Source organism: Pseudophryne corroboree, chromosome 2 (assembly GCF_028390025.1).
Source record: "Pseudophryne corroboree isolate aPseCor3 chromosome 2, aPseCor3.hap2, whole genome shotgun sequence".
NCBI classification, from domain to species: Eukaryota; Metazoa; Chordata; class Amphibia; order Anura; family Myobatrachidae; genus Pseudophryne; species Pseudophryne corroboree.
The window spans coordinates 743,558,968-743,586,357 of record NC_086445.1 but is presented as its reverse complement, the minus strand read 5'-3'; the positions used below and the strand labels follow the sequence as shown (position 1 = coordinate 743,586,357).

The 27,390-nt window shown below is 45.6% G+C and overlaps 1 protein-coding gene across 3 annotated transcripts in view; it reads left to right on the top strand.

Annotated features, from left to right (window-relative positions):
* The window catches only part of PTPN22 (protein tyrosine phosphatase non-receptor type 22), a 386,022-nt gene that overhangs the window by 257,617 nt on the left and 101,015 nt on the right, over window positions 1-27,390 (top strand). For all 3 annotated transcript variants that reach the window (XM_063955409.1, XM_063955411.1, XM_063955410.1), the window contains 2 exons: window positions 16,749-16,891; window positions 23,654-23,720. In XM_063955409.1, coding sequence (XP_063811479.1) covers window positions 16,749-16,891; window positions 23,654-23,720 — 210 coding nt within the window. The remainder of the gene's footprint in view (window positions 1-16,748; window positions 16,892-23,653; window positions 23,721-27,390) is intronic.

Below are 27,390 nucleotides of genomic sequence, written 5' to 3'. Positions count from 1 at the left end.
CACTTTCATGGAAATAATGGTATATAACTTAGTGGTGCATTCCATAAACCACAAAACAATGGGCAATAAACAAATGCAAGATTGGAACGCACACACCTTCAGCAGTATTGGTAGGGTGCTCGGTCACAAGTAACATCCAGATATTGTGAAATAGTCCACATAAACCAGCACACCTTAGTAGCAGCAAACAGTTTACTGAATTTTAATTTTAAAGTGCAGCGTGCAAACATTGGTGCATATAGCTATACAAAGCAGATACTTAGCAGCTCAGTGCATTATGGCAGCTCCAACAGCTGTTTCGGTGCAGCAGCACCTTTGTCAGGGAAAAGCCATACTCATTATGTGATTTTGGTCTTGGCTGGCGTTATTAGGGTGATTGTATTGTGTTTGTTTACTTTATGGTTATCCCCTCCCCAACTGTGGCGCCATTGGATCATCCAGGCCGGTGGGCGTGGATTGCAATATGCATAGGGATTAAGCCACTGATGATAGCAGCGAGATCGCGTCACTTCCGGGTGACGCATCCCGCTGCTGGGTCCCCTGTAAACCTTGCTGTGCTCGATTAGTTCCGCTGGCCGGAAGTGGCCGCTTCGACTGGCACACTTGCAATGATGTGATGCTGACATGGCACCAGGAGGACAGTGGCGTATCCCGCGATCTGGACTCTGTGGGTATTATTTAACTAGGTGTGTCCCGTTGACCGGAAGTGATGGTTTTCATATGTATACCTCCGGCTTCGTTATGATCACCATGGTGATAGGGGAGTGGTGAGAGCCCTGGCCTGCCATTAGACCAGATGATCACATGATTTGTAACCTGAGCAGAATGAACAGGTGTATGTAGTTATTTGTATTTATTGTCTGTGTATATATATATATGTGGTGTTTGGTGATGGTTAGTTATACTACTGGCTTTTCCCTGACGAAGGTGCTGCTGCACCGAAACAGCTGTTGGAGCTGCCATAATGCACTGAGCTGCTAAGTATCTGCTTTGCATAGCTATATGCACCAATGTTTGCACGCTGCACTTTAAAATGAAAATTCAGTAAACTGTTTGCTGCTACTAAGGTGTGCTGGTTTATGTGGACTATTTCACAATATCTATCTATCTATCTATCTATCTATCTATCTATCTATCTATATATACATGTTTAATATGCTATGTGTGTATATATATATATATATATATATATATACACATAGGTGTATATACGGTTTATATATATATGTGTAGATATGTATATATATATACACAGACACACTAGTTTTACGGACCCAGCATATACTGGGTCACCTCAGTCCCACCCCCGTGCTTGGCTCCACCCGGTTCTGGAAACCCCCCAATGCAAATCCTGCGTTTGCCACTGAGCTCCTGTAATTTTACACAGCCTGTAAATGAAAGTTAAGGGGGGTACACACGGAGAGATCCGTTCTTAAAATCTAAGCGATAGCGATGCGCGGCCCTGTGCGGCGCTATTGCTGGTGCAGTGGTGCTAGATTGGCCTGCATGTAGGCACAATCTAGCACATTGCTCATTTCACCTGCTGGAATTATATCTGTTCAATTGTACTAGACTATGTTGGCTTAGAAATTTTTATTTCTACCTCTGATATTATAATCCATGTAGTAATATGGGGTATAGACGGGTCCACTAGGAGCCATGTGCACTTTAAGAATTTGATAGTGTGGGCTGACTCCTCCCTCTATGCCCCTCCTACCAGACTCAGTTTAGAAAATATGCCCGGAGGAGCCGGTCACGCTTATGGAAGCTCCTGAAGAGTTTTCTGCATTTATTTTATATGTTTGTTATTTTCAGGCAGGGCTGGTTGGCACCAGCATGCCCAGGCCTGGCAACAGGGGGGGGACAAAGGGGACACCTGTATGGGGCCCCGAGGGTGAGAGGGGCCCTGAGCATCAGGGCACAATAAAACACATTGCCACGGCGCCTATCATTTTTTTTTTAAATTAACATGAACATGAACCTCCCCTGCTCCCCCCTCAGCCCCCCCACCCCCGGGATACTTGTCACTTGGTCTGGTCCTGGCGGATGTCATTATGCATGAGCTGTGCAGCGCTTCCGTGTCTCCTTCAGCCACCGCAGAGAAGCTCCAAGCAGCCCGACCCCTGAGCCCGGCATGCACGACCGCCTCCCACAGTGATATCACAGTGAAAGACAAACAGACTGCAGCAGCAGCCGCCGCCCACACTACTGTCCCACGCTGGCTGTGGTGAGTGTGCTGAGTCCTGGTACCTTCACCACACATGTGTGTATATATATATATATATATATATATATATCAAAAAAGGGGAATAATATTGTGCCACGAGTAAAGGGGACAACATATCAGATATGCTGTATAGGTTACAATATAAAATACATATGACAACACTCCCCAAGATAAGGGGCGTCAGCTGACTCCCTCAAAATAAAAACAGAGATGGTACTTTCTCTGAAATTAAATTAGTGGTAAATTGGAATGAAGGATAAAGCGACCAATGGTGTAAAACAATGAGATACTATGCCCAATTGGTAAAAATAAATATACTATTTATTAAACAATTAATGGGACAATAAATACAAACACAAATGATCTATAGTACTTAAAGACATGATGAAGTCTAAGTGACGAAACGCGTTGGGAGACCTGTACTGACCACATATTCAGATAAGGAATTATCTTTTAATAGTATTTTAATTTAGATTTTTAGTACTATAGATCATTTGTGTTTGTATTTATTGTCCCATTTTTTAAACTGTGTGTAATTGTTTAATAAATAGTATATTTATTTTTACCAATTGGGCATAGTACTTCATTGTTTTACACCATTGGTCGCTTTATCCTTCATTCCAATTAACCACATATATATATATTTATATATATATATGCAGCGGAGGGGTCAAGGGGATTTGAGGGGGGGCCCCAGCGATATCTGTGTGCCGGGCCCCATGAGTTCTGTTGCCAGCCCTGAGCATGCCTGCTTTGTGGGACTTAGGGGGAAAACGGCCCAACCTTTTGAAGGGTTAATGGTCCCATTCCACGCTGACAGGACACTGAGCTCCTGAGAGAACTATTTGCATACCCCACCATGGCGAGCGTACATTCCCGCAGCACGCTGTCACCCCTAACAGAGCCAGAAGAATGAAGACTGGTGAGTACTAAGCTGGGTCGCCGGGCATTATGGCGGCATAAGGGTATGGAGACGCACGGCTTCTAACCGGAGAGGAATGCATCTCCAGACACACAGCTGCGTCTCAGTACACTGTACACAGTACCTACACTAGCAAAAACAGCCTTAAAATGGTTTTATCTCCATTTTAAGCACCAGATTACTTCAGCCAGTATAAAAAAAGTTGGAAGACCGCACGCCATTGAAGGGGCGAGGCCTTCACTATGAGTGGATCCAGCAGCTCACCAGCACCATTTTCCCTCTGCAGTGGACATAGATGCTGACTGACAGGGGCTCGCAGCTCCTCCAGAGATACTCCAGATTACCTCAGCGGTACCAGGGGGTCGTAGCAAGGGAGGAGCGATTATTAGTGTACCAAGTCCCCTATCAGGGTACTTAGTCTGCGACCCGGCTAAGCTTGGCATTAGCGATAAGGGCTCAGTGGGGGCTGGCTCCAAATAACTCTGTGTCTCCCTGTGAAGGGCTCTTTGTGGGTTCATTGTGCTTAACCTTTTCCTGTGTGTGGGTGCTATCACATTTACATTATGTCAGGCAAAGAGTGTGTTTCTTGTACAGCAGAGTGTTCCTCTTCACAAGGGGGCTCACTACTGGGTACTCGGGGCAGTGCACCTTCCCAGAATAGCGGGGCTGAACCCGAGTGGGTTAATTCCATTAAGGCAATGATCTCAAATATTTCTACAAAACTATCCCGCAATGATAAAGAGACGCAATACTTAAGACAGACTGTGGATGAGTTTATGAATAGAGACTCAGTCCCCAAACCAGCGTCTCAATCCCCTTCCATTTGTACGCAAAAACGATCTCTGGCCCATATCCTGCAGTTTGACTCTGACGCTGACGGGTCAGACATGGAGGAGGGTGAGGTGGATTTGATGGTGGGATGCTACTCTGTCACAGGGAATAGAAGCTCTTATAGAGGCTATCAGAGATGTACTGCAAATTCCTGATAAGGTGTCAGAGGAGTGTGAAGAATCTTATTTTAATGTAAAAAAGAAGTCCTCAGTCACTTTTCCTGCATCAAAGGAATTGAAGAACCGTGGAGAACCGTGGGTTAATCCTGATAAGAAATTTCAAATCCCAAAGCTGTTGCTCTCATCTTTCCTTTTCCTCTGGAGGATAGGAAAAAATGGGAAAATCCACCAATAGTGGATGCATCAGTCTCTAGGCTGTCACGAAAAATTGTATTGCCTGTCCCTGGTGCAGCCTCCCTAAAAGATACGGCTGATCATAAAATTGAGACTACACTGAAATCATTGTACACAGCTGCTGAGGTGGCCAAGATACCCACTATTGCATGTGCGTGTATCACAGAAGCCATTGCTAAATGGTCATGTAACCTAATTGAGGGGTTAGATTCCTTGTCGAGGGGGGATGTTGTTTTACTCCTGCATCAATATACAGGACTCTGCGAACTTTATGGTGGAAGCCATAAAAGAGATTGGTTTGTTTAATGCACGTACCACCACTATGGCAGTGTCAGCACGCAGGGGCTTGTGGCTACACCAGTGGACTGCTGATTCGGACTCCAGGAAAGGCGTGGAAGGCCTACCATTCACAGGAGAACCCTTGTTTGGAGATGAACTAGACAAATGGATATCCAAAGCTACTGCGGGTAAGTCTACGTATCTTCCTTCCACAGTTCCCCCAGCCAGGAAAGCTTATTCAGCTTCAAGTTTACAGTCCTTTCGGACAGCGAAGTTTAAGGGCAAATCCAGAGGTGCTTATACGGCCTCCAGAGGCGCAAGAGGTAAACCACGCAAACCAGCAACTGCAGGTGCTCAGGAACAGAGCTCAGGCTCTGCTTCCTCAAAGCCTTCAGCATGACGGTGGACTGCGAGGCCTGGAGGACTGTCAGGTGGGAGCCCGACTAAGTTTCTTCAGTCACATTTGGTCAAGTTCGTGCTGGGATCCCTGGGTCATTGATCTTATTTCCCAGGGCTACAGACTGGAGTTCCAAGTGCTACCACCTCAGAGATTCTTTTTTTTTTTTAATAATACAATTTTTATTGTTTAAAGGCATACATGAAAGAACAGGAAAAGTCGAGCGTCACATACATATGGTGCGGTAGACTATTAATACAGAAATAATGATGAGAGTGACTAATCCAGAATACATCTTGTTAACATAAACAAGGACCTTGATTAAAATATTGCGGATTGGAATGTAAATTAAGGATGCAGAATAATATGTCTCCTTGAGACTATGACAAAAATAGAACAGAAAGGTAGTAAGCAGGAGGACATAGGAAGAGAATAAGAGGAAAAGAAAAAGAAAAGAAGAAACAGAGAAAGATATAAAAAGAAAATAAATAAAAGACAAGGGGAGGGAATGGAAGAGGGTAGGGTGGGGGAGGGGGAAGAGATCATCGTTATTTATGAAATAAAATAAAAGATAAGGGCATATTCCGTGTACAAAGATTTAGTCAGAATGAGCTATAAAGCCAGTGTTGGTTGGGATTATGAGTTAGCGATGACCCGGAGATGGTGCCAGTCTGTATTTTCAAACACTTTCATAACTCTATCACGAGTAGATGAGTCCAGAGACATAATAAATGGGGACCATTTGGTATAAAACCGGTCAACGTGCCTATCCAAGTCTGGAAATGTATTATTCCTATCGAAATAAAGGATTTGTAAGAGTTTCAATTTTAATTCCTGTAAGGAAGGAGAGGAAGAGGAAATCCAATGGATGAGAATTACTTTCTTTGCAAGTGTCACAATGGTAACCAGCAATGGGATATGAGAGGAGAGTTCTTTGTTAGGAAGCCAATTTTTAAAGTTCGCACATAGGTAGGCTAGAGGGTCTGGGAGAACATGAGTAGAGAATAAAAAGTTTATATATACAGTTACCTTGTTCCAAAAGCGTTTTATTTTCCCACATTCCCAGAAACAGTGGTAAAAGTTAGCATGTAAGCAGTGACATTTAGGACAAGAATCTGAGGTGTCTGGAATCATATGTTTTCTCTGAGCAGGAGATATGTAGGCCCTGTGTATAGTTCTCCAGTGTACTTCCTGAAGATATGAGGATTTTAAGAACTTTAAGGTTTTAGAACAATGCTCAGTGAGGATTAAAGGGGAAGTAATGTCAGGGATATCATTTTGCCATGTAGATGTCAGCGCATGCCATGATTTCGTGTTAGAGATCGGTAGTAGCATAGAATAAAGAAATTTTATACAGTAAGGGACAGCATTTAATAGACGCAATAGGGAATTAATGGGATCGGTTGAGTTTTGAAATCTGGTTTTAGGATCCAGCGAAAAGGCAAAGTGCCGTGTTTGTAAATACATGAAAAAATTAGAGGTGTGAAGTGAAAATTGTGATTGGAGAGTAGAAAAGGACAATATTTGTCCTCCAGGATCAAAGACCTGTGAGGTAAGTGAGAGACCTTTGTCTTTCCATGTGTGGAAGATTGGATTAGTTATCGAGGGAGTAAAGGAGGGGTTGCCCCAAAGGGTGTTGTATGGAGAAGAAGTCGGATTTCTCATCATTTTTTTGTTAATGGAAATCCAGGCTAGATAGGTGTCGTGAAATAAAATATGATGGAGAATATTCGAAGGTATATCTGATTTTTTAGAATGAAGGAGGGCACCAGGAGAGTAAGGGTTGAATAGAGCGGTGTCTAGAGAGTTAGAGGTGTATGTAGATTTAGAAAGGAGCCAGTCTGAGATATATCTGAAATGCGTGGCTAGTGAGTATAATTTTAAGTTTGGGAGGGAGAATCCTCCATGGGATTTGTGAGTCTGAAGTTTATGGAAAGCGATCCGAGGGCGTTTGTTTTGCCAAATGAACCGTGAAGTAATCTGGTCAAAACGTTTCATGTCAGCTGTAGAGAGGTTAATTGGTAACATTTGAATTAAGTAGAAAATTTTAGGGAATATGATGGATTTAACTACCGCTATTCTTCCAATAATAGATAATGGTAAGTTAAGCCATGAGTCGTATAGAGAGGAAATTTTGGTGAGGATCGGGGTAAAGTTGAGTTTGTATAATAAGGACACATCTGATGGAATAGTTAATCCTAGATATTTGATTTCTGATTTATGAGTAACTGCTGAAAAAGGAAGTGAGGGGGATTGTGTAGGGGGCTTGGGACCTTCCAACGTTAGAATGTCTGACTTAGACATATTTATCTTGAACCCTGATTGGACGCCAAAGTTAGATATCAAAGAAAACAAAGAGGGTAAGGAGGTAGAAGGGTTGGACAAGAAAAGTAAAAGGTCATCCGCATATAGGGCGAGTTTTAGTGGTAAAGACCCTACTGAGATACCGTGAATGGAAGAAGAGTTCCTGATAGAGATTGCCAGTGGTTCAATGGCAATGGCGAAAAGTAGGGGGGAAAGAGGGCATCCCTGACGTGTACCACGAGAAACTGCGAATGGGGTGGACAAGTGGCCATTACAATATAGCTGAGAGGACGGAGAAGTGTATAAGGTCTGAATAAAGGAAATGAAAGAAGAAGGGTACCCGAAATGTTGCATAGAGTTGAAAAGGTGAGGCCATTCAAGAAGGTCAAACGCCTTTTCTGCGTCCAAGGCTAAGACAATGGTGTGTGAAGAGGAGGGGTGAAATTTCAGATGTTGGATTACAGAGAGAACCTTGCGTACATTAGTCACCGAATGTCTGCCCCAGATAAACCCAGATTGGTCCGGGTGTATTATATGGGGGAGAGTATATTTTAGTCGGTCAGCTAAGATTTTTGCGAAAATTTTATAATCCGAATTCAGTAGAGAGATGGGACGATAAGAGCCAGGGAGGGAGGGGTCTCTGCCCGGCTTTAGCAGGATTTTGATTATGGCATTATTAAAGTAAAGGGGTATGGATTTAGAAGTAATTATCGAGTTAAACAGAGCCAGAAGATGTTTATCAATTTTATCTATTAGGAGTTTGTAGAACTCGTTAGAAAAGCCATCAGGGCCTGGAGCTTTATTGAGTTTCAGGTGGCTAATAGTTGAGCGGACTTCTTCTAGAGTAATGGGGTTAGTTAGTGATTCGATAAATTCAGCGGGGAGTTGAGGAAGAACAGGGAAGGACCAGGAGTGGCAATTACCTTCGGATGAGGGAGATTGACCTGAGTATAATGTTTCGTAGAATTGTTTCATAAGAGAAGTGATTTGTTGGGGGTCATTAGTTAAAGAGCCATCGGGTAGCTTTAGAGGGTGAACTAACATAGGAGGAGCAGTACCTTTCAAGATGTTTGTAAGTAATTTACCTACTTTATTTCCAAAATTATGAAAACGAAAATCAACTTTAAATTTGTATTTGTCTCCCATCAGAGAGAGAAATTCGTTAAACTGAAGTTTTAGTGTTAGATATGAAGATTTGTGAGATTGAGTGGGGTAGGTTTTATAAGCTTGATAAGCAGAAGAAAGTGCACGTTGCATATCTAAATAAGATTGAGCGTATTGTTTCTTAAGGGCTGAAGAGTAGGAAATGATGCTACCTCTAAGTACTGATTTGGCAGTTTGCCAAAATAGAGGGGGATCTAGCTCTGAATGTTGCTCATTTGAGAAGTAGAAGGAGTCCCAAGTCGCCTGTAATGAATCGCAAAACTTCTTGGAGTTAGAAAGATAAGAGGGGAATCTCCATTGGGGGGACTTATTTCGGGAAGGGTGAAGAGTGTATGAAAACCATATCAGGGCGTGGTCGGAGATAACTATGGGTTCAATGGCTGAGTCTGAAACCGACGGGAAAAGATGTTGGGATATGAAGACATAGTCAATTCTGGAATAAGTGTCGTGTGCGGAAGAGTGGCAAGAAAATTCCCTCTCAATCGGGTGGAGCGCACGCCAGATATCTATCAGTTGTAGAGAATCAGAAAAAAGAGAAATGCCTAGATTAGGGAGATGTTGAGGGGTCCTAGAGGTGTTGGAGCGGTCTAAGTAGTTGGAAGAAATTAAGTTGAAATCACCACAAACTATAAGGTTATCATTGGAAAATGGAGTCAATTTAGCTATCAGCATCTGAAAAAATGATTTTTTTGTATGCGGTGGGAGCGTAGATATTGCAGAGGACTAGAACATGTGAATCGATGGTGAGTTTAGTGATTAGGAATCGTCCATTAGGGTCAATGTCAGAGGAAGTTACTGTCATGTTAAGATTGCGTTTTGCCAAGAGGACTACCCCTCTAGATTTAGAGTTAAACGGAGCTGCTGCTAAAAGGGACCAATGTGACATTTGCAATTTCAGGGATTCTTGGTGAGTTAAATGAGTTTCCTGTAGGAATGCAACATTGATGTCTGACTTGGATAGGTACATAAGGATTTTGCGTCGTTTAGCCGGAGAATTAATCCCACCAACATTCAGCGTTCCAATTTTTAAGTCTATCATGTGAAAGGCCAGTTATGGTAAAACAATAAAGGATTCGCCCTTAGTTCAAGTAGATAGATCAGTGAGTGGTAAGAGGATATGGGGATGGGGGGGGGAGGGGCATGGGAAAAAGAAGAACACAAACAAAAACAATTAGTAAATGTTTGACAAACAAACAGACTTCGGTACCAAAAGAACATTTGGATAACTAGAATTAATCTAAACATTATTTCTATTCCGGAACAAAGCTTCCGATGCTTTCCCGACACCGGCAACTGGGAAAAGTTATGATCTAAAGTAAAATGAAGCTAAGCCATAAGATGTATCAATAAACCTGACATGCATTTAAGCTAAACGTTGAGCTGAAATAAGAGCAACCTAGTGATTGAACAATGGTGTTAATCACCAACTATTTATAAGATAACCTGTGAATATAAATTAGTCCTTGTTGCATATCCTATGCATATGTAAAACATTATAAGATAACCTGTAAATATAGGTTTGGTCTTACTTGCATTCCCTATATAAATGTAAAACAATAAAAGAAATCAAATTGTGATCAAGTGGGGTTGAAACCACCCCATTGGCATTTATCACATGTTCAAAAGGACATTCATACGTATCTGAGTTGAACAGTGACGAACCAGAAGAGGGGGGATTGTGTCCCCTATGGAGGCGTTATGAGTCGAGCCCGAGAGTCAAGAGTCGGGGATAGGGGTAATATCAGCGATATCGTTATGGTCCTCAGAAGATCCTCCCTTGAGATAGGACGACGCATCTTCAGGAGTAGAGAAATCTAGGTGATTGTCACCATCATAAATTCGGAGCTTCGCTGGGTAAAGTAGAGAGAATTTTCGTTTGTCGGATGCCAATTTAGAACAAATAGGATTAAAGGCCTTCCTTGCTCTCGATAACTCTGCAGAGAAGTCTTGAAATATGAGCAAACGGTTGTTTTCCCACTGTATAGATTTCATCTTCCTGGAGGCGGACCAGATGGCGACTTTGTGTAAATAATTTAGGCACCTGAACAGTGTAACACGAGGACGGCCCTCTGGGGATCGGGGAGGAGGTCCAACACGGTGCACACGCTCAATTACCAGATCTTTGCATATATCGGTGATACCTAAAAGATTAGGGAGTGTTGTTTGGACAAATTGAGAAAGATTGTCCCCCTTTACCGTTTCCGGGAGGCCTACCAGCCGGATATTGTTTCTTCTGGACCTGTTTTCTGCGTCGTCTAACTTCATCCATAATTGATAATTTTCTTTTTCAAGACGTTTGACACAGCCCTGAACATCAGCCATATCATGGCAGAGACCTCCAATTCTATTTTCATTGATAGAGACTTTGTGTGAGAGATGTTGTAGTTGGAGTGAGATGTCTGAAACTGCTTTTGACAGCAATGGAGCCATAGCTTGTGTTATGGCCTCTGTGAGGTCAGCGTATGTAATAGGCGAATCAGGAGAACGATCCATTGAAGGGGAACAGGAGAGTGATTGTGAGGCAATCAGTTTTTTGGGAGCTGGAGAAGAGGGAGGGGTGGTAATTCCAGGGGCCATGGTGGAATTAGCTCTCCTTTTTTCTTGACGCACGGGGAGGGAGGAAGGTAGGGCCTTGGCTGCAGAATTGGAGGATAAGAACCGGTCCATCGGTAATAATAAAGATAGAGAAAATGGTGTGCTGACGTATTAATAATAATTCACTGATTTATGAAGTAAGAAAAAGCACACGTGGTATCTGTTGGCCGTGGAAGCTGGTCTTAAATATTGTGTTGTTCTAAGAATGCCTTTGATATCAGCCTGGCATGTGGTTAATGGCTGGTAGTGGCGTATATAGGGTGGAATAGCAGTGACCCACCTTTAGATCTGTATCAGGAGTCAGGTGTTCGTCTGTAAGACTCTGTAGCTGCAAAGCCATGCAGTGTATAGGCAGGCAGCAGATTACTTGCACAGTAATGGCGCTGCTGCGGTTGCTATGGTTACCTGCTCGTGGGTCTGTGGAACTGTCTGAGCCGTGGCTGAGCTCTGCGGCTCTCCGCGGCTCTCGTTAGCGGCAGTGTCTTCTCCCAGGACGGGCCCCACAAGTGTGACTGCCTGTCACAATGTGAGCAGCGGAGGGGCGACCGCGACGATGTGCCGTCTGGCGGGGATTTCTTCAGCGTGCGGGCGGCTCGGATGCAGAGCGGTCTCAGCCGCCGGTGGCTTGCTGCACGGAGGGGTGATGGGGCCAGGAGATCTAGCGGCTTAGAGAGGCTGTTAAAACAGCCGTTATAACGGTGCCGGGGTCGGGATACACCGGAGCTGTGCTGTGATGCGTCCTCACAGCATGAAGCCGGAACCGGAAGTCACCTCAGAGATTCTTAAAATCAGGCTTACAAGCTTCACAAGAGGCAAGTATAACTTTAAAGCAGGCCATCCAAAACCTGGTTCCAGTTCCACCTCATCTGCACAACAAGGGGTACTAGTCCAACTTATTTGTAGTACTGAAACCGGACCGTTCGGTACGACCAATTCTGAACCTCAAGTCCTTGAACCCGTTTTTAAGAGTGTTCAAGTTCAAGATGGAGTCTCTGAGAGCGGTGATCTCAGGTCTGGAGGAAGGGGAATTCCTAGTGTCTCTGGATATCAAGGATTGGTACCTTCACATTCCGATCTGGCCACCTCATCAGGCTTATCTACGATTTGCACCACAGGACTTTCACTACCAGTTCCAGGCCCTGCCATTTGGTCTCTCCACGGCACCGAGAGTGTTCACCAAAGTGATGGCAGAAATTATGTTTGTACTCTGCAAGCAGGGAGTGAACATAATTCCGTACCTGGACAATCTTCTGATAAAGGAGCTGTCCAGGGAGAGGTTGCTGGACAGCATTGGTCTCTCAACCAAACTTCTCCAGGATCACAGGTGGATTCTGAACCTTCCGAAATCTCACCTAGAGCCAACACGGAGGCTCCCATTCCTGGGAATGATACTGGACACAGAGTCGCAGAAAGTGTTCCTTCCGTTGGAAAAGGCATTGGTAATCCATTCGATGGTTCGGGATGTCCTGAAGCCAACCCGGATATTGGTGCATCTATGCATTCGCCTTCTGGGGAAAATGATGGCCTCTTACGAGGCTCTTCAATACGGAAGGTTTCACGCAAGACCCTTCCAGCTCGATTTGTTGGACAAATGGTCCAGATCGCATCTTCACATGCACCAGAGGATTCGTCTGTCACCAAAATCCAGGATCTGCCTTTTGTGGTGGCTATAGATCTCTCACCTCGTTGAGGGTCGGAGGTTCGGAATTCAGGACTAGGTCCTGTTAACCACGGACGCAAGCCTCCGAGGCTGGAGAGCAGTCACCCAGGGGGTGCAATTTCAAGGAAGATGGTCAAGTCAGGAAGTCATCCTTCCAATCAACATTCTGGAACTCAGGGCCATATACAACGCCCTTCTGCAGGCCTCTTATCTTCTTCACGATCGGGTCATTCAAGTCCAGTCGGACAACATGATGGCAGTAACGTACATAAACCGACAGGGCGGAACAAAAAGCAGAACAGCAATGTCAGAGGTGTCAAGAATTCTTCTCTGGGCAGAAAAAAACGCTGTGGCGTTGTCAGCGGTTCCAAGAGTAGACAACTGGGAAGCAGACCTCCTCAGCAGACACGACCTGCACCCGGGGGAGTGGGGCTTTCACCTGGAAGTGTTCAGGTGCTTGACATGTCGGTGGGGATATCCACAAATCGACATTATGGCCTCTCGTCTCAACAAGAAGCTCAAGCGGTATTGTTCCAGGTCGAGAGACCCACAGGCAGTGGCGTTAGATGCTCTGATGACTCCATGGGTCTATCAGATGGTGTACGTGTTTCCTCCCCTTCCTCTGATCCCAATAATTCTCAAAAGAATAAAAAGGGAAAAAGTTCAAGCAATACTGCTCCGGACTGGCCAAGAAGGGCCTGGTACGCGGACTTTCTGGAGATGCTCCTGGAAGATCCGTAGCCTCTACCTCTTTGCGAGGATCTTCTACAACAGGGCCCTTTTGTCTATCACAAATTACCACAGCTACGTTTGACGGCATGGAAGTTGAATGGCTGATTCTAGCCAACAGAGGGATCCCTAACAAAGTTATCCTGACTATGATCCAAGCCAGGAAGGGGGTAATGTCTAAACATTACCACCGTATTTGGAAGAAATACGTCTCTTTGTGTGAGAGCAGAATTTATTCTGCAGTGGAATTTCACCTGGGACGTCTCCTGCATTTCCTGTAGGCAGGTGTGGAATTGAGCCTACGTCTGGGCTCCATAAAAGTCCAGATTTCATCCTTATCCATTTTCTTTCAGAAACAATTGGCTTCTCTCCCTGAGGTCCAGACATTTTTGAAAGGTGTTCTGCGCATCCAACCTTCCTTTGTGCCTCCCAAGGCACCTTAGGATCTCGGTTTGGTGCTACAGTTCCTCCAGTCGGACTGGTTTGAGCCATTACAGGAGGTGGACGTAAATATCTTACGTGGAAGACCGTCACACTGTTGGCCTTGGCTTCAGCAAGACGTGTGTCGGAGCTGGGGGCTTTGTCTCACAAGAGCCCCTATTTAATTTTCCATGAGGACAGAGCTGAACTCAGAACTCTTCAGCAATTTCTTCCGACAGTGGTGTCTGCATTTCACATCAACCAACCTATTGTGGTTCCGGTTATCACCGACACTTCCACTACTTCAAAGTCTTTGGATGTTGTGAGGGCTTTGAAGGTGTACGTAAAGAGGACAGCTCGTCACAGGAAATCCGACTCGCTGTTCGTTCTATATGACCCCAATAAAATTGGGTGTCTTGCTTCAAAGCAGACATTTACATGCTGGATTAGGCTCACTATCCAGCATGCTTATTCCACGACAAGCTTGCTGGTTCCAAAATCTGTACAGACCCACTCTACTAGGTCAGTGGGTTCTTCCTGGGCTGCTGCCCGGGGTATCTCGGCTTTACAGCTCTGCCGAGCGGCTACTTGGTCGGGTTCGGACATGTTTGTTAAGTTCTACAAGTTCAATACCTTGGCCTCTGAGGACGTTCAAGTTTGGTCAATCAGTTCTGCAGGAACCTCAGCACTCTCCCTCCCTGTATGGGAGCTTTGGTACATCCCCATGTTACTAGATGGAACCCCAGTATCCTCTAGGACGTAAGAGAAAATAGGATTTTAATTACCTGCCGGTAAATCCTTTTCTCGTTGTTCATAGAGGATACTGGGCGCCTGCCCGATGCTTCGTTCTTCCTGCACTGTTACTTGGTTAAGTATTGTTGGTTCAGCTGTTGCTGTACCTGTTTAAAGTTGGGCTAGCATAGCTTTCCTCTGTTTTGTGTATGCTGGTTTGGAATCTCACCACTGTCTTTATCTATCTCAATGTATGTCTGTCAACTCGGGCACAGTTTCCTAGACTGAGTCTGGTAGGAGGGGCATAGAGGGAGCGGCCAGCCCACACTATCAAATACTTAAAGTGCCCATGGCTCCTAGTGGACCTGTCTATACCCCATGGTACTAAATGGAACCTCAGTATCCTCTACGGACTACGAGAAAAGGATTTACCGGTAGGTAATTAAAATCTATTTTTACTCAAATCATACAGATTAATACATATATTTTATTTTTAATACATATATTTAACATATGTATAGATCAGTGGTTCCCAAACTTTTTGAATCACTGGCCCCTAGAGTATCAGAATTTTCTTCATGGCACCCCTAGGCCAAAAGTTTCTTATTGAGAAATTCAGAAAAAAATATTCAATAAAAAAAATATTCAATGAAGTAAATAAAGTGTTTATACAGTATGTAATTTTTAGGGTCAGTTAAGTGATGAGGGACAGGATTCCCTTTTGTTTGTCCACATATTTTTTGACTAGAAGTCACCAGCACTAATTTTGCCTATTAAATTGACCATTAATAATATGAATTGGTCCTGGACCACCAACCCAGGGCTAGCGCCCTGGGGCACTCCAGGGTGCCACGGCACACAGTTTGGTAACCACTGTGTAGATAAAAGATAGATAGGCAGACCAACAGCTATATAAGAGCACCAGAAGGTAGGAGGTGTGCCATGCACAGATCACATTACCATTGCAGTAGCTGTGCATTAAGGGCACAACCAGGGCCGGTGCTAGGGTCTTCGGTGCCCCCATGCAAACTATAAATTTGCGTCCTCCCATACTTTACAAAGGGACAGCACGCACCTTTGGTGCACACCAAAAAAGGAGTGTGGTCTTACAAAGTAGGGACGTGTCCACACAATAGTACCCCCATTTCAAATTATGGCACACAGTAGCACAATCTTATTTACATAACATAGTAGTAGTAGTAGTAGTAGTAGTAGTAGTGCTTCTTATACACATAATGCCCCCTGTAGTAGTGCCACTTATACTCATAATGCCCCCTGTAGTAGTGCTGCTTCTACACAAATGACCCCTGTAGTAGTGCCACTTATGCAAAATGCCACCTGTGGTAGTGCAGCTTACACACAATATGCCCACACAGTCACACATACACACAGATACACGCACACATAGATACACATACATACATACATACATACATACATACATACATACATACACACACTTTCTCAAGCACACTCACTCTCTTTACATCCCCTTACTTAAGGAAGTCTGGCTGGCCGGAGCTGCTCATCGTCCTGTTCCTCCTCATCATGATCAGCCTGGTTCCGTGTAGGTCTGCCCCTCCATTTCATATAGCCCGCCCCCTTTCAGGGTCCTCCTGCACAGTACACACTGCACTGTCACAGCCAGAAAGGGGGAAAGGACACTTAAGGCTGCCGGCGCTGCTGCCTGTCACAGTATAACAGGCGCAGCAGCAGGGGTGCAGTGCAGGGAGAGCGCCTCTCTCACCTCCCTGCTCTGCATCCCTTTGTTGAGATAATGGTGCCGGGCCTGGGCACAACATCCAAAGAACAATGTACAAATCTGAGAGTGGTAGTGTAAACCAAGAATCAAATCTATAGGGCGAATGGCAAGCACAAATGAAAAGAATAATTGTAGATTCATTCTTTTGATGGATAATAACTAGTATTCATATTATAATAATAATAATAATAATAATAATAATAATAAACATTTTAGTAGTAATAAGTTATGTTCATAAAAACAAATTGAGGTCATTTTTCAGACTAATACATATTCCACATTTCTGTATGTGTCATGTACTTTTTTTAGACTTGCTATTTATTAACCAGTCTATAATGTATGCTGTATATGTCACATTGTTAATCTGATGCAGGAAGAACGGATAATTCACCAATTTCACTATAAGAACTGGCCAGATCATGATGTACCCTATTCCATTCAGCATATATTGGACATGATACGAGACATTCGTCTGCTGCAAACAGATGATTATCCCCCAATATGTGTCCACTGCAGGTATATGACAAGACTATCATTTGCAATTCTTCTGTATACGCTTTCTCAGCATTAGGTCTTCAGAAATATTACTTTGTCAGTTTGATTAATCAGACATGAAGTTTTCTAATAATAATTCTGTAAGGCAAGGTATAAAACATATGATAAAGATCCATTTAAATATTATAATGCAATTAATTAATCTTCTTGTGATATTTCAGTGGTGCAGATCCTTGGTAGTCCAAGCTGTGGAGAACATTTAGCAATACATATATATATTCAGGATTTATGCACTGAAACGTAAAACAAATAATGAGGACAAATTACAAATGTATAGTAGAAGTCTAAGGGGTACATTTACTAAGGTGGGAGGTTTTTTTTTATAACTGTGATCTTACCCATAGCAACCAATCAGATTCTACATAACATTTATCTAGCTGCTTCTAGAAGATAATAGATAGAATCTGATTGGTTGCTATGGACAATATCACCAGTTCTAAAAAAAACTCCCACCATAGTAAATTTACCCCTAAGACTCCTTAAAGCAACTTATCTTTAGCTGGACTAGTGTTGTACTTATTAATTTGGTAATCATTAATTAAAGTGTGCTATTTAATTTGCAAAAAAATTATATATCGTGCTAGAGATTTGTCCCAGAAATATTAATTACTTGGATACCCGCAGCCTAAAAATCAGCTTAGAAACTCAGTTTAGACTACAAAAAACAAAGAAAAAGTCTATTTCTCTGAAGAAAATAAGATTTTACTTACCGATAAATCTATTTCTCGTAGTCCGTAGTGGATGCTGGGACTCCGTAAGGACCATGGGGAATAGCGGCTCCGCAGGAGACAGGGCACAAGAATAAAAGCTTTAGGATCAGGTGGTGTGCACTGGCTCCTCCCCCTATGACCCTCCTCCAAGCCTCAGTTAGGATACTGTGCCCGGACGAGCGTACATAATAAGGAAGGATATTGAATCCCGGGTAAGACTCATACCAGCCACACCAATCACACCGTACAACTTGTGATCTGAACCCAGTTAACAGTTTGATAAAACGAAAAGGAGCCTCTGAAAAGATGGCTCACAACAATAATAACCCGAATTTTTGTAACAATAACTATATACAAGTATTGCAGACAATCCGCACTTGGGATGGGCGCCCAGCATCCACTACGGACTACGAGAAATAGATTTATCGGTAAGTAAAATCTTATTTTCTCTGACGTCCTAGTGGATGCTGGGACTCCGTAAGGACCATGGGGATTATACCAAAGCTCCCAAACGGGCGGGAGAGTGCGGATGACTCTGCAGCACCGAATGAGAGAACTCCAGGTCCTCCTCAGCCAGGGTATCAAATTTGTAGAATTTCGCAAACGTGTTTGCCCCTGACCAAGTAGCTGCTCGGCAAAGTTGTAAAGCCGAGACCCCTCGGGCAGCCGCCCAAGATGAGCCCACTTTCCTTGTGGAATGGGCTTTTACCGATTTTGGCTGTGGCAGGCCTGCCACAGAATGTGCAAGCTGAATTGTACTACAAATCCAACGAGCAATCGTCTGCTTAGAAGCAGGAGCACCCAGCTTGTTGGGTGCATACAGGATAAACAGCGAGTCAGATTTTCTGACTCCAGCCGTCCTGGAAACATATATTTTCAGGGCCCTGACAACGTCAAGCAACTTGGAGTCCTCCAAGTCCCTAGTAGCCGCAGGTACCACAATAGGTTGGTTCATGTGAAATGCAGAAACCACCTTAGGTAGAAATTGAGGACGAGTCCTCAATTCTGCCCTGTCAGAATGAAAAATTAAGTAAGGACTTTTATATGATAAAGCCGCCAATTCTGACACACGCCTGGCTGAAGCCAGGGCTAACAGCATCGTCACCTTCCATGTGAGATATTTGAAGTCCACAGTGGCGAGTGGTTCAAACCAATGTGACTTTAGAAAACTCAACACAACATTGAGATCCCAAGGTGCCACTGGAGGCACAAAAGGAGGCTGTATATGCAGTACCCCTTTTACAAATGTCTGAACTTCAGGCATTGAAGCCAGTTCTTTCTGGAAGAAAATCGACAGGGCCGAAATTTGAACCTTAATGGACCCTAATTTTAGGCCCATAGATAGTCCTGTTTGCAGGAAATGGAGGAAACGACCCAGTTGAAATTCCTCTGTAGGGGCCTTCTTGGCCTCACACCACGCAACATATTTTCGCCAAATGCGGTGATAATGTTTTGCGGTTACGTCCTTCCTGGCCTTGACCAGGGTAGGGATGACTTCATCTGGAATGCCTTTTTCCCTCAGGATCCGGCGTTCAACCGCCATGCCGTCAAACGCAGCCGCGGTAAGTCTTGGAACAGACAAGGCCCCTGCTGGAGCAGGTCCTTTCTCAGAGGTAGAGGCCACGGTTCGTCCGTGAGCATCTCTTGAAGTTCCGGGTACCAAGTCCTTCTTGGCCAATCCGGAACCACGAGTATAGTTCTTACTCCTCTCCTTCTTATGATTCTCAGTACCTTTGGTATGAGAGGCAGAGGAGGGAACACATACACTGACTGGTACACCCACGGCGTTACCAGGGCGTCCACCGCTATTGCCTGAGGGTCCCTTGACCTGGCGCAATATCTGTCTAGTTTTTTGTTTAGACGGGACGCCATCATGTCCACCTTTGGTTCTTCCCAACGGTTTACTATCAGGTGGAAGACTTCTGGGTGAAGTCCCCACTCTCCCGGGTGGAGGTCGTGTCTGCTGAGGAAGTCTGCTTCCCAGTTGTCCACTCCCGGAATGAACACTGCTGACAGTGCTATCACATGATTTTCCGCCCAGCGAAGAATCCTTGCAGCTTCTGCCATTGCACTCCTGCTGCTCGTGCCGCCCTGTCTGTTTACGTGGGCGACTGACGTGATGTTGTCCGATTGGATCAATACCGCCTGACCCTGAAGCAGGGGTTTCGCTTGACTTAGGGCATTGTAAATGGCCCTTAGTTCCAGAATGTTTATATGAAGAGATGCTTCCATGCTTGACCACAAGCCCTGGAAATTTCTTCCCTGTGTGACTGCTCCCCAGCCTCTCAGGCTTGCATCCGTGGTCACCAGGATCCAATCCTGAATGCCAAATCTGCGGCCCTCTAGTAGATGAGCACTCTGCAGCCACCACAGAAGAGACACCCTTGTCCTTGGCGACAGGGTTATTCACTGATGCATCTGAAGATGCGATCCGGACCATTTGTCCAGTAGATCCCACTGAAAAGTTCTTGCATGGAATCTTCCGAATGGAATCGCTTCGTAAGAAGCCACCATTTTTCCCAGGACCCTCGTGCACTGATGCACTGACACCTGGCCTGGTTTTAGGAGGTTCCTGACTAGCTCGAATAACTCCCTGGCCTTCTCCTCCGGGAGAAACACCTTTTTCTGGACTGTGTCCAGAATCATTCCTAGGAACAGTAGACGTGTCGTTGGAATCAGCTGCGATTTTGGAATATTTAGGATCCACCCGTGCTGACGTAACACTACCTGAGATAGTGCTACTCCGACTTCTAACTGTTCCCTGGACCTTGCCCTTATCAGGAGATCGTCCAAGTAAGGGATAATTAAGATGCCTTTTCTTCGAAGAAGAATCATCATTTCGGCCATTACCTTGGTAAAGACCCGAGGTGCCGTGGACAACCCAAACGGCAGCATCTGAAACTGATAATGACAGTCTTGTACTACAAACCTGAGGTACCCTTGGTGAGACGGGTAGATTGGGACGTGGAGATAAGCATCCTTGATGTCCAGAGACACCATATAGTCCCCTTCTTCCAGGTTTGCTATCACCGCTCTGAGTGATTCCATCTTGAATTTGAACCTCTTTATGTAAGTGTTCAAGGATTTCAGATTTAAAATTGGTCTCACCGAGCCGTCCGGCTTCGGTACCACAAACAGCGTGGAATAATACCCCTTTCCCTGTTGTAGGAGGGGTACCTTGATTATCACCTGCTGGGAATACAGCTTGTGAATGGCTTCCAAAACTGCCTCCCTGTCGGAGGGAGACTTTGGTAGAGCAGACTTCAGGAACCGGCGAGGGGGAAACGCCTCGAATTCCAGTTTGTACCCCTGCGATACTACCTGTAGAATCCAGGGGTCCACCTGCGAGTGAGCCCACTGCGCGTTGAAATTCTTGAGACGGGCCCCCACCATGTCTGCTTGTAAAGCCCCAGCGTCATGCTGAAGACTTGGCAGAAGCAGGGGAGGGCTTCTGCTCCTGGGAAGCGGCTGCATGGTGCAGTCTTTTTCCCCTTCCTCTGCCCCGGGGCAGGAAGGAATGGCCTTTAGCTCGCTTGTACTTATGGGAACGAAAGGACTGAGTTTGAAAAGACGGTGTCTTTTTCTGCTGATGTGAAGTGACCTGGGGTAAAAAGGTGGATTTTCCAGCCGTTGCCGTGGCCACCAGGTCCGATAGACCAGCCCCAAATAACTCCTCCCCTTTATACGGCAATACTTCCATATGTCGTTTGGAATCCGCATCGCCTGACCACTGTCGCGTCCATAACGCTCTTCTGGCAGAAATGGACATAGCACTTACTCTTGATGCCAGGGTGCAAATATCCCTCTGTGCATCACGCATATATAGTAATGCATCCTTCAAATGCTCTATATTTAACAGTATATTGTCCCTATCCAGGGTATCAATATTTTCAGTCAGGGAATCCGACCACGCGACTCCAGCACTGCACATCCAGGCTGAAGCGATTGCTGGTCGCAGTATAACACCAGTATGTGTGTATATACTTTTAAGAATATTGTCCAGCCTTCTATCTGCTGGTTCTTTGAGGGTGGCCGTATCAGGAGACGGTAACGCTACTTGTTTAGATAAACGTGTGAGCGCCTTATCTACCCTAGGGGGTGTTTCCCAAAGCGTCCTAACCTCTGACGGGAAAGGATATAGTGCCAATAATTTTTTAGAAATTAGCAGTTTTTTTTTTTTTTCGGGGAAACCCACGCTTTTTCACACACCTCATTTAACTCATCTGACTCAGGGAAAACTATTGGTAGTTTTTTCACACCCCACATAATACCCTTCTTTGTGGTACTTGTAGTGTCAGAAATGTTCAATGCCTCCTTCATTGCCGTGATCATGTAACGTGTGGCCCTACTGGACATTACGTTTGTCTCCTCACCGTCGACACTAGACTCAGTATCTGTGTCTGGGTCTGTGTCGACCCACTAAGGTAACGGGCGTTTTAGGGCCCCTGACGGTGTCTGAGACGCCTGGACAGGCACTAATTGATTTGCCGGCTGTCTCATGTCATCAACCGTTCTTTGCAAAGTGCTGACATTATCACTTAATTCTTTAAATACGATCATCCAGTCAGGTGTCGACTCCCTAGGGGGTGAGATCACTAACCCAGGCAATTGCTCCGCCTCCACATCATTTTCCTCCTCATACATGTCGACACACACGTACCGACACACAGCACACACACCGGGAATGCTCTGATAGAGGACAGGACCCCACAAGCCCTTTGGAGAGACAGAGGGAGAGTCTGCCAGCACACACCAAGCGCTATATATATATACAGGAATAACCTTATATAAGTGTTATTCCCTTATAGCTGCTGTTTATATAATTTTTAGCTGCCAATAGTGCCCCCCCTTCTCTTTTTTACCCTGATTCTGTAGCAAGTCTGCAGGGGAGAGTCAGGGAGCCGTCCTTCCAGCGGAGCTGTGAGGGAAAATGGCGCTTGTGTGCTGAGGAGATAGGCTCCGCCCCTTCACGACGTCCTTATCTCCCGCTCTTTTCTGTAAAAATGGCAGGGGTTAAAATACATCCATATAGCCCAAGAGCTATATGTGATGTATTCTTTTGCCAACCTAAGGTATCATCTGTTATATTGCGTCTCAGGGCGCTCCCCCCCAGCGCCCTGCACCCTCAGTGACCGGAGTGTGAAGTGTGCTGAGAGCAATGGCGCACAGCTGCGGTGCTGTGCGCTACCTTAGTCTGAAGACAGGATCGTCTTCTGCCGCCGATTTCACCGGACCTCTTCGCTCTTCTGGCTCTGTAAGGGGGCCGGCGGCGCGGCTCCGGGACCCATCCAGGCTGAACCTGTGATCGTCCCTCTGGAGCTAATGTCCAGTAGCCTAAGAAACCCAATCCACTCTGCACGCAGGTGAGTCCGTTTCTTCTCCCCTTAGTCCCACGATGCAGTGAGCCTGTTGCCAGCAGGACTCACTGAAAATAAAAAACCTAAAATACACTTTTATTCTAAGCAGCTCAGGAGAGCCACCTAGCCTGCACCCTTCTCGTTCGGGCACAAAAATCTAACTGGGGCTTGGAGGAGGGTCATAGGGGGAGGAGCCAGTGCACACCACCTGATCCTAAAGCTTTTATTCTTGTGCCCTGTCTCCTGCGGAGCCGCTATTCCCCATGGTCCTTACGGAGTCCCAGCATCCACTAGGACGTCAGAGAAATATTATCACTTGATACAATGTAATAGTGATTTCACAAAGTATACAATTCACTCCCAAACGCACATACATTTATCAAATTTTCCGTTACATTGTGCTTTTACATTTTCAAGCAGTACAACTGGCAGGATTATAACTTTTTCTTCTGTATATAAAGATAGTTTGCTGTATTCTCATAGTCACACAAGGCGACAGTAGTAAAACAAGTTGTCTGAACTTGATGCATTATTGGTGCTGCACTGCCACCTAGTGTTAGACTACAATCCCTACAGGCTGTGTGCTAGATAATGTGCTAATTAGTAAACTATAAAAACATCATTTTTGTTAATTCATTATGTTGCATTAAATTTAGTGCTGGCTGTGGACGAACTGGAGTAATTTGTGCAATTGATTACATATGGAGACTTCTGAAAGATGAGGTGAGACTGATGTGATGGATTCTTATGTGGTTTCATTAATTTTATGTGAGTGTAACATTGCTAAACATTCCCAAGGCTTGTAATCTTGTCTAATAGAAATGATACATTCACATAGACACACATTGCACAATCACGCTAACCTGGGCCTGTAATAGGGGGGGTCAAAGGGGACACCTGTACCGGCCCCCATGGACCAGAGGGTCCCTATGGATACACAACTGTGTGCCATGCAAGCATGTGAGCCGTCTTATCCAAATAGGGCAGTGAGCTATAGGCGGTGTGGGCGCAGCTGCAGAGTGACAGGAGCCTCCCACACACAGTGACTCTGCGCTGCAAGTGTGCACCCGCTCTTCCGGGTCCAGCTCTGTTGCAGGCAGTTATGTGACATGGCAGCAGCTCCGCTGACCAGGATTCCTGTGCCCCAGGCCGGACTCTTCTGGTGGAGTGTGAGGGCCATATGGTACCTGCTGTGCAGTGTTCAGGTCTGGATACTGGGTAGTGCAGCGCAGGTGAGTCTCTCCCTGGGGTAAGAGTGAATTGGTGAGGGGATACAGGGCTTTGGGATAGGGTGGGGGAGCTGGGAATGCAGCATGGAGTCATTGGGGAGAGACAGACTGTTGGGTTTTGTGGAAAGAAGGAGAGAGGGAGACATAGACTGTGGCATGTGTGGGGGAGAAAGGATGAGATTATACATATTTCTATGTTTATAAATATTTATTAATAGTTTCTTCTATAGCACAGTTCTTGTATAACAGTTTCTTGCATAGTTTCTTGTATAGCAAATTCTGTTGCACTTCTACAGTATCTATCTAGATCAGTGGTTCTCAAAGTCGGTCCTCAGGACCCCACACAGTGCATGTTTTGCAGGTAACCCAGCAGGTGCACAGGTGTATTCATTACTCACTAACACATTTTTAAAGGTCCACAGGTCAAGCTAATTATTTCACTTGCGATTCTGTGAGGAGGCCTGCAAAACATGCACTGTGTGGGGTCCTGAGGACTGAGTTTGAGAACCTGTGATCTAGATAGATAGATAGATAGATAGATAGATAGATAGATAGATAGATAGATAGATAGATAGATAGATAGATAGATAGATAGATGTGAGAGCAGAAAGTTGGTACAGGTGTTTTTCTCTTACGTCCTAGAGGATGCTGGGGTCCATATTAGTACCATGGGGTATAGACGGTTCCACCAGGAGCCATTGGCACTTTAAGAGTTTAATAGTGTGGGCTGGCTCCTCCCTCTATGCCCCTCCTACCAGACTCAGTTTCGAAAATGTGCCCAGAGGAGCCGGTCACAGCTAGGGGAGCTCTCCTGAGCTTTCCTGGTGAAGTTTTATTTTAGAGTTTTTTTCTTTACAGGAGGCTGCTGGCGACAGCCTGCCTGCATCGAGGGACTGAAGGGGGGAGCAGTGTCCGCCCTGCGGGGACTTGAGCCACTGACTCCGCTGACTGGACATTAAGCTCCAGAAGGGACAGATCGCGCCCCGCCACAGGGGAATGCTCACCCCGGCAGCCAGCCGCCACCACCTTACAGAGCTGAAAGTGGTGAGTCACTGTCCCCCCTTACAAGCGGGGGGTCAGTGTGAAGAAGGCGGCTTAAGGGTAGGAGCGCGGTTAATACCTGGACGGCTCAGTGGTACTGCGGTGCGGCGCTGTGAGGGGCGCCCTGAGCCAGCACCTGACCCTACACTGACCACAAAAAGACTGTCGGGGTCTGCGGATCCAAGCCAGCACAAAATCCTCAGGCCAGTATAATCTTCTAATAGCGGGAAGACAGCACCATTAAGGGGGCGGAGCTTCTCCTCAGAGTGGACCCAGCAGTGTTCAGCGCCATTTTCCTGCCTGCAGCTCACTGCCAGTGGATGGACAGGTCCCTCCAGAGCAACTCCAGCTATCTGTATGGTAACAGGGGGTTGTAGAAGGGAGGGGAGGCTATTAAAGGCTGTGTCACCTATTAAGGGACACAGTCAGGGCTGGTTTGGGGTCTCCCTATACCTATAATAGCGCTGTGTGTGGGTTGGCTCCAATCTCTGTGTCTCTCTGCCAGGGGCGGATTGGGAACAAAAAGCGGCCCTGGAAAAATTTGTACTAGTGGCCCCACTTGGTCAGCACCAGAGGTGTGAGGTCTAGCCATGGGCCATGGCAGCAGCACCCTCCCCCCAAGAATTTGCGGATAGTGGGCATGTCTAGCATCAAGGGGAAGTTAAAAGGAAATAAAATTAAATGTTATGATCACATTATATGATACACCTTTATAGGAAACTATATAATTCTTTAGAAAGATATATTTCTCTGACGTCCTAAGTGGATGCTGGGACTCCGTAAGGACCATGGGGATTAGCGGCTCCGCAGGAGACTGGGCACAACTAAAGAAAGCTTTAGGACTACCAGGTGTGCACTGGCTCCTCCCACTAAGACCCTCCTCCAGACCTCAGTTAGATTCTTGTGCCCGGCTGAGCTGGATGCACACTAGGGGCTCTCCTGAGCTCCTAGAAAGAAAGTATATTTAGGTTTTTTATTTTACAGTGAGATCTGCTGGCAACAGACTCACTGCAGCGAGGGACTAAGGGGAGAAGAAGCGAACCTACCTAACAGGTGGTAGTTCGGGCTTCTTAGGCTACTGGACACCATTAGCTCCAGAGGGATCGACCGCAGGACCCGACCTTGGTGTTCGTTCCCGGAGCCGCGCCGCCGTCCCCCTTACAGAGCCAGAAGCAAGATGAGTCCGGAAAATCGGCGGCAGAAGACTTCAGTCTTCACCAAGGTAGCGCACAGCACTGCAGCTGTGCGCCATTGCTCCTCATGTACACCTCACACTCCGGTCACTGATGGGTGCAGGGCGCTGGGGGGGACGCCCTGAGGGCAATATATGACACCTTGGCTGGCAAATCTACATCATATATAGTCCTAGAGGCTATATAGATGTAAAATTACCCCTGCCAGTATTCCAGAAAAAGCGGGAGAAAGTCAGTTGAAAAAGGGGCGGGGCTTCTCCCTCAGCACACTGGCGCCATTTTCTCTTCACAGTGCAGCTGGAAGACAGCTCCCCAGGCTCTCCCCTGTAGTTTTCAGGCTCAAAGGGTTAAAAAGAGAGGGGGGGCACTAAATTTAGGCGCAATGGCCCTCATTCCGAGTCGTTCGCTCGGTATATTTCATCGCATCGCAGTAAAATTCCGCTTAGTACGCATGCGCAATATTCGCACTGCGACTGCGCCAAGTAATTTAACAATGAAGATAGTATTTTTACTCACGGCTTTTTCTTCGCTCCGGCGATCGTAATGTGATTGACAGGAAATGGGTGTTACTGGGCGGAAACACGGCGTTTCAGGGGCGTGTGGTTAAAAACGCTACCGTTTCCGGAAAAAACGCAGGAGTGGCCGGAGAAACGGAGGAGTGTCTGGGCGAACGCTGGGTGTGTTTATGACGTCAAACCAGGAACGACAAGCACTGAACTGATCGCAGATGCCGAGTAAGTCTGAAGCTACTCTGAAACTGCTAAGTAGTTAGTAATCTCAATATTGCGAATACATCGGTCGCAATTTTAAGAAGCTAAGATTCACTCCCAGTAGGCAGCGGCTTAGCGTGTGTAACTCTGCTAAAATCGCCTTGCGAGCGATCAACTCGGAATGAGGGCCAATATATGTATACAAGCAGCTATTTGGGGA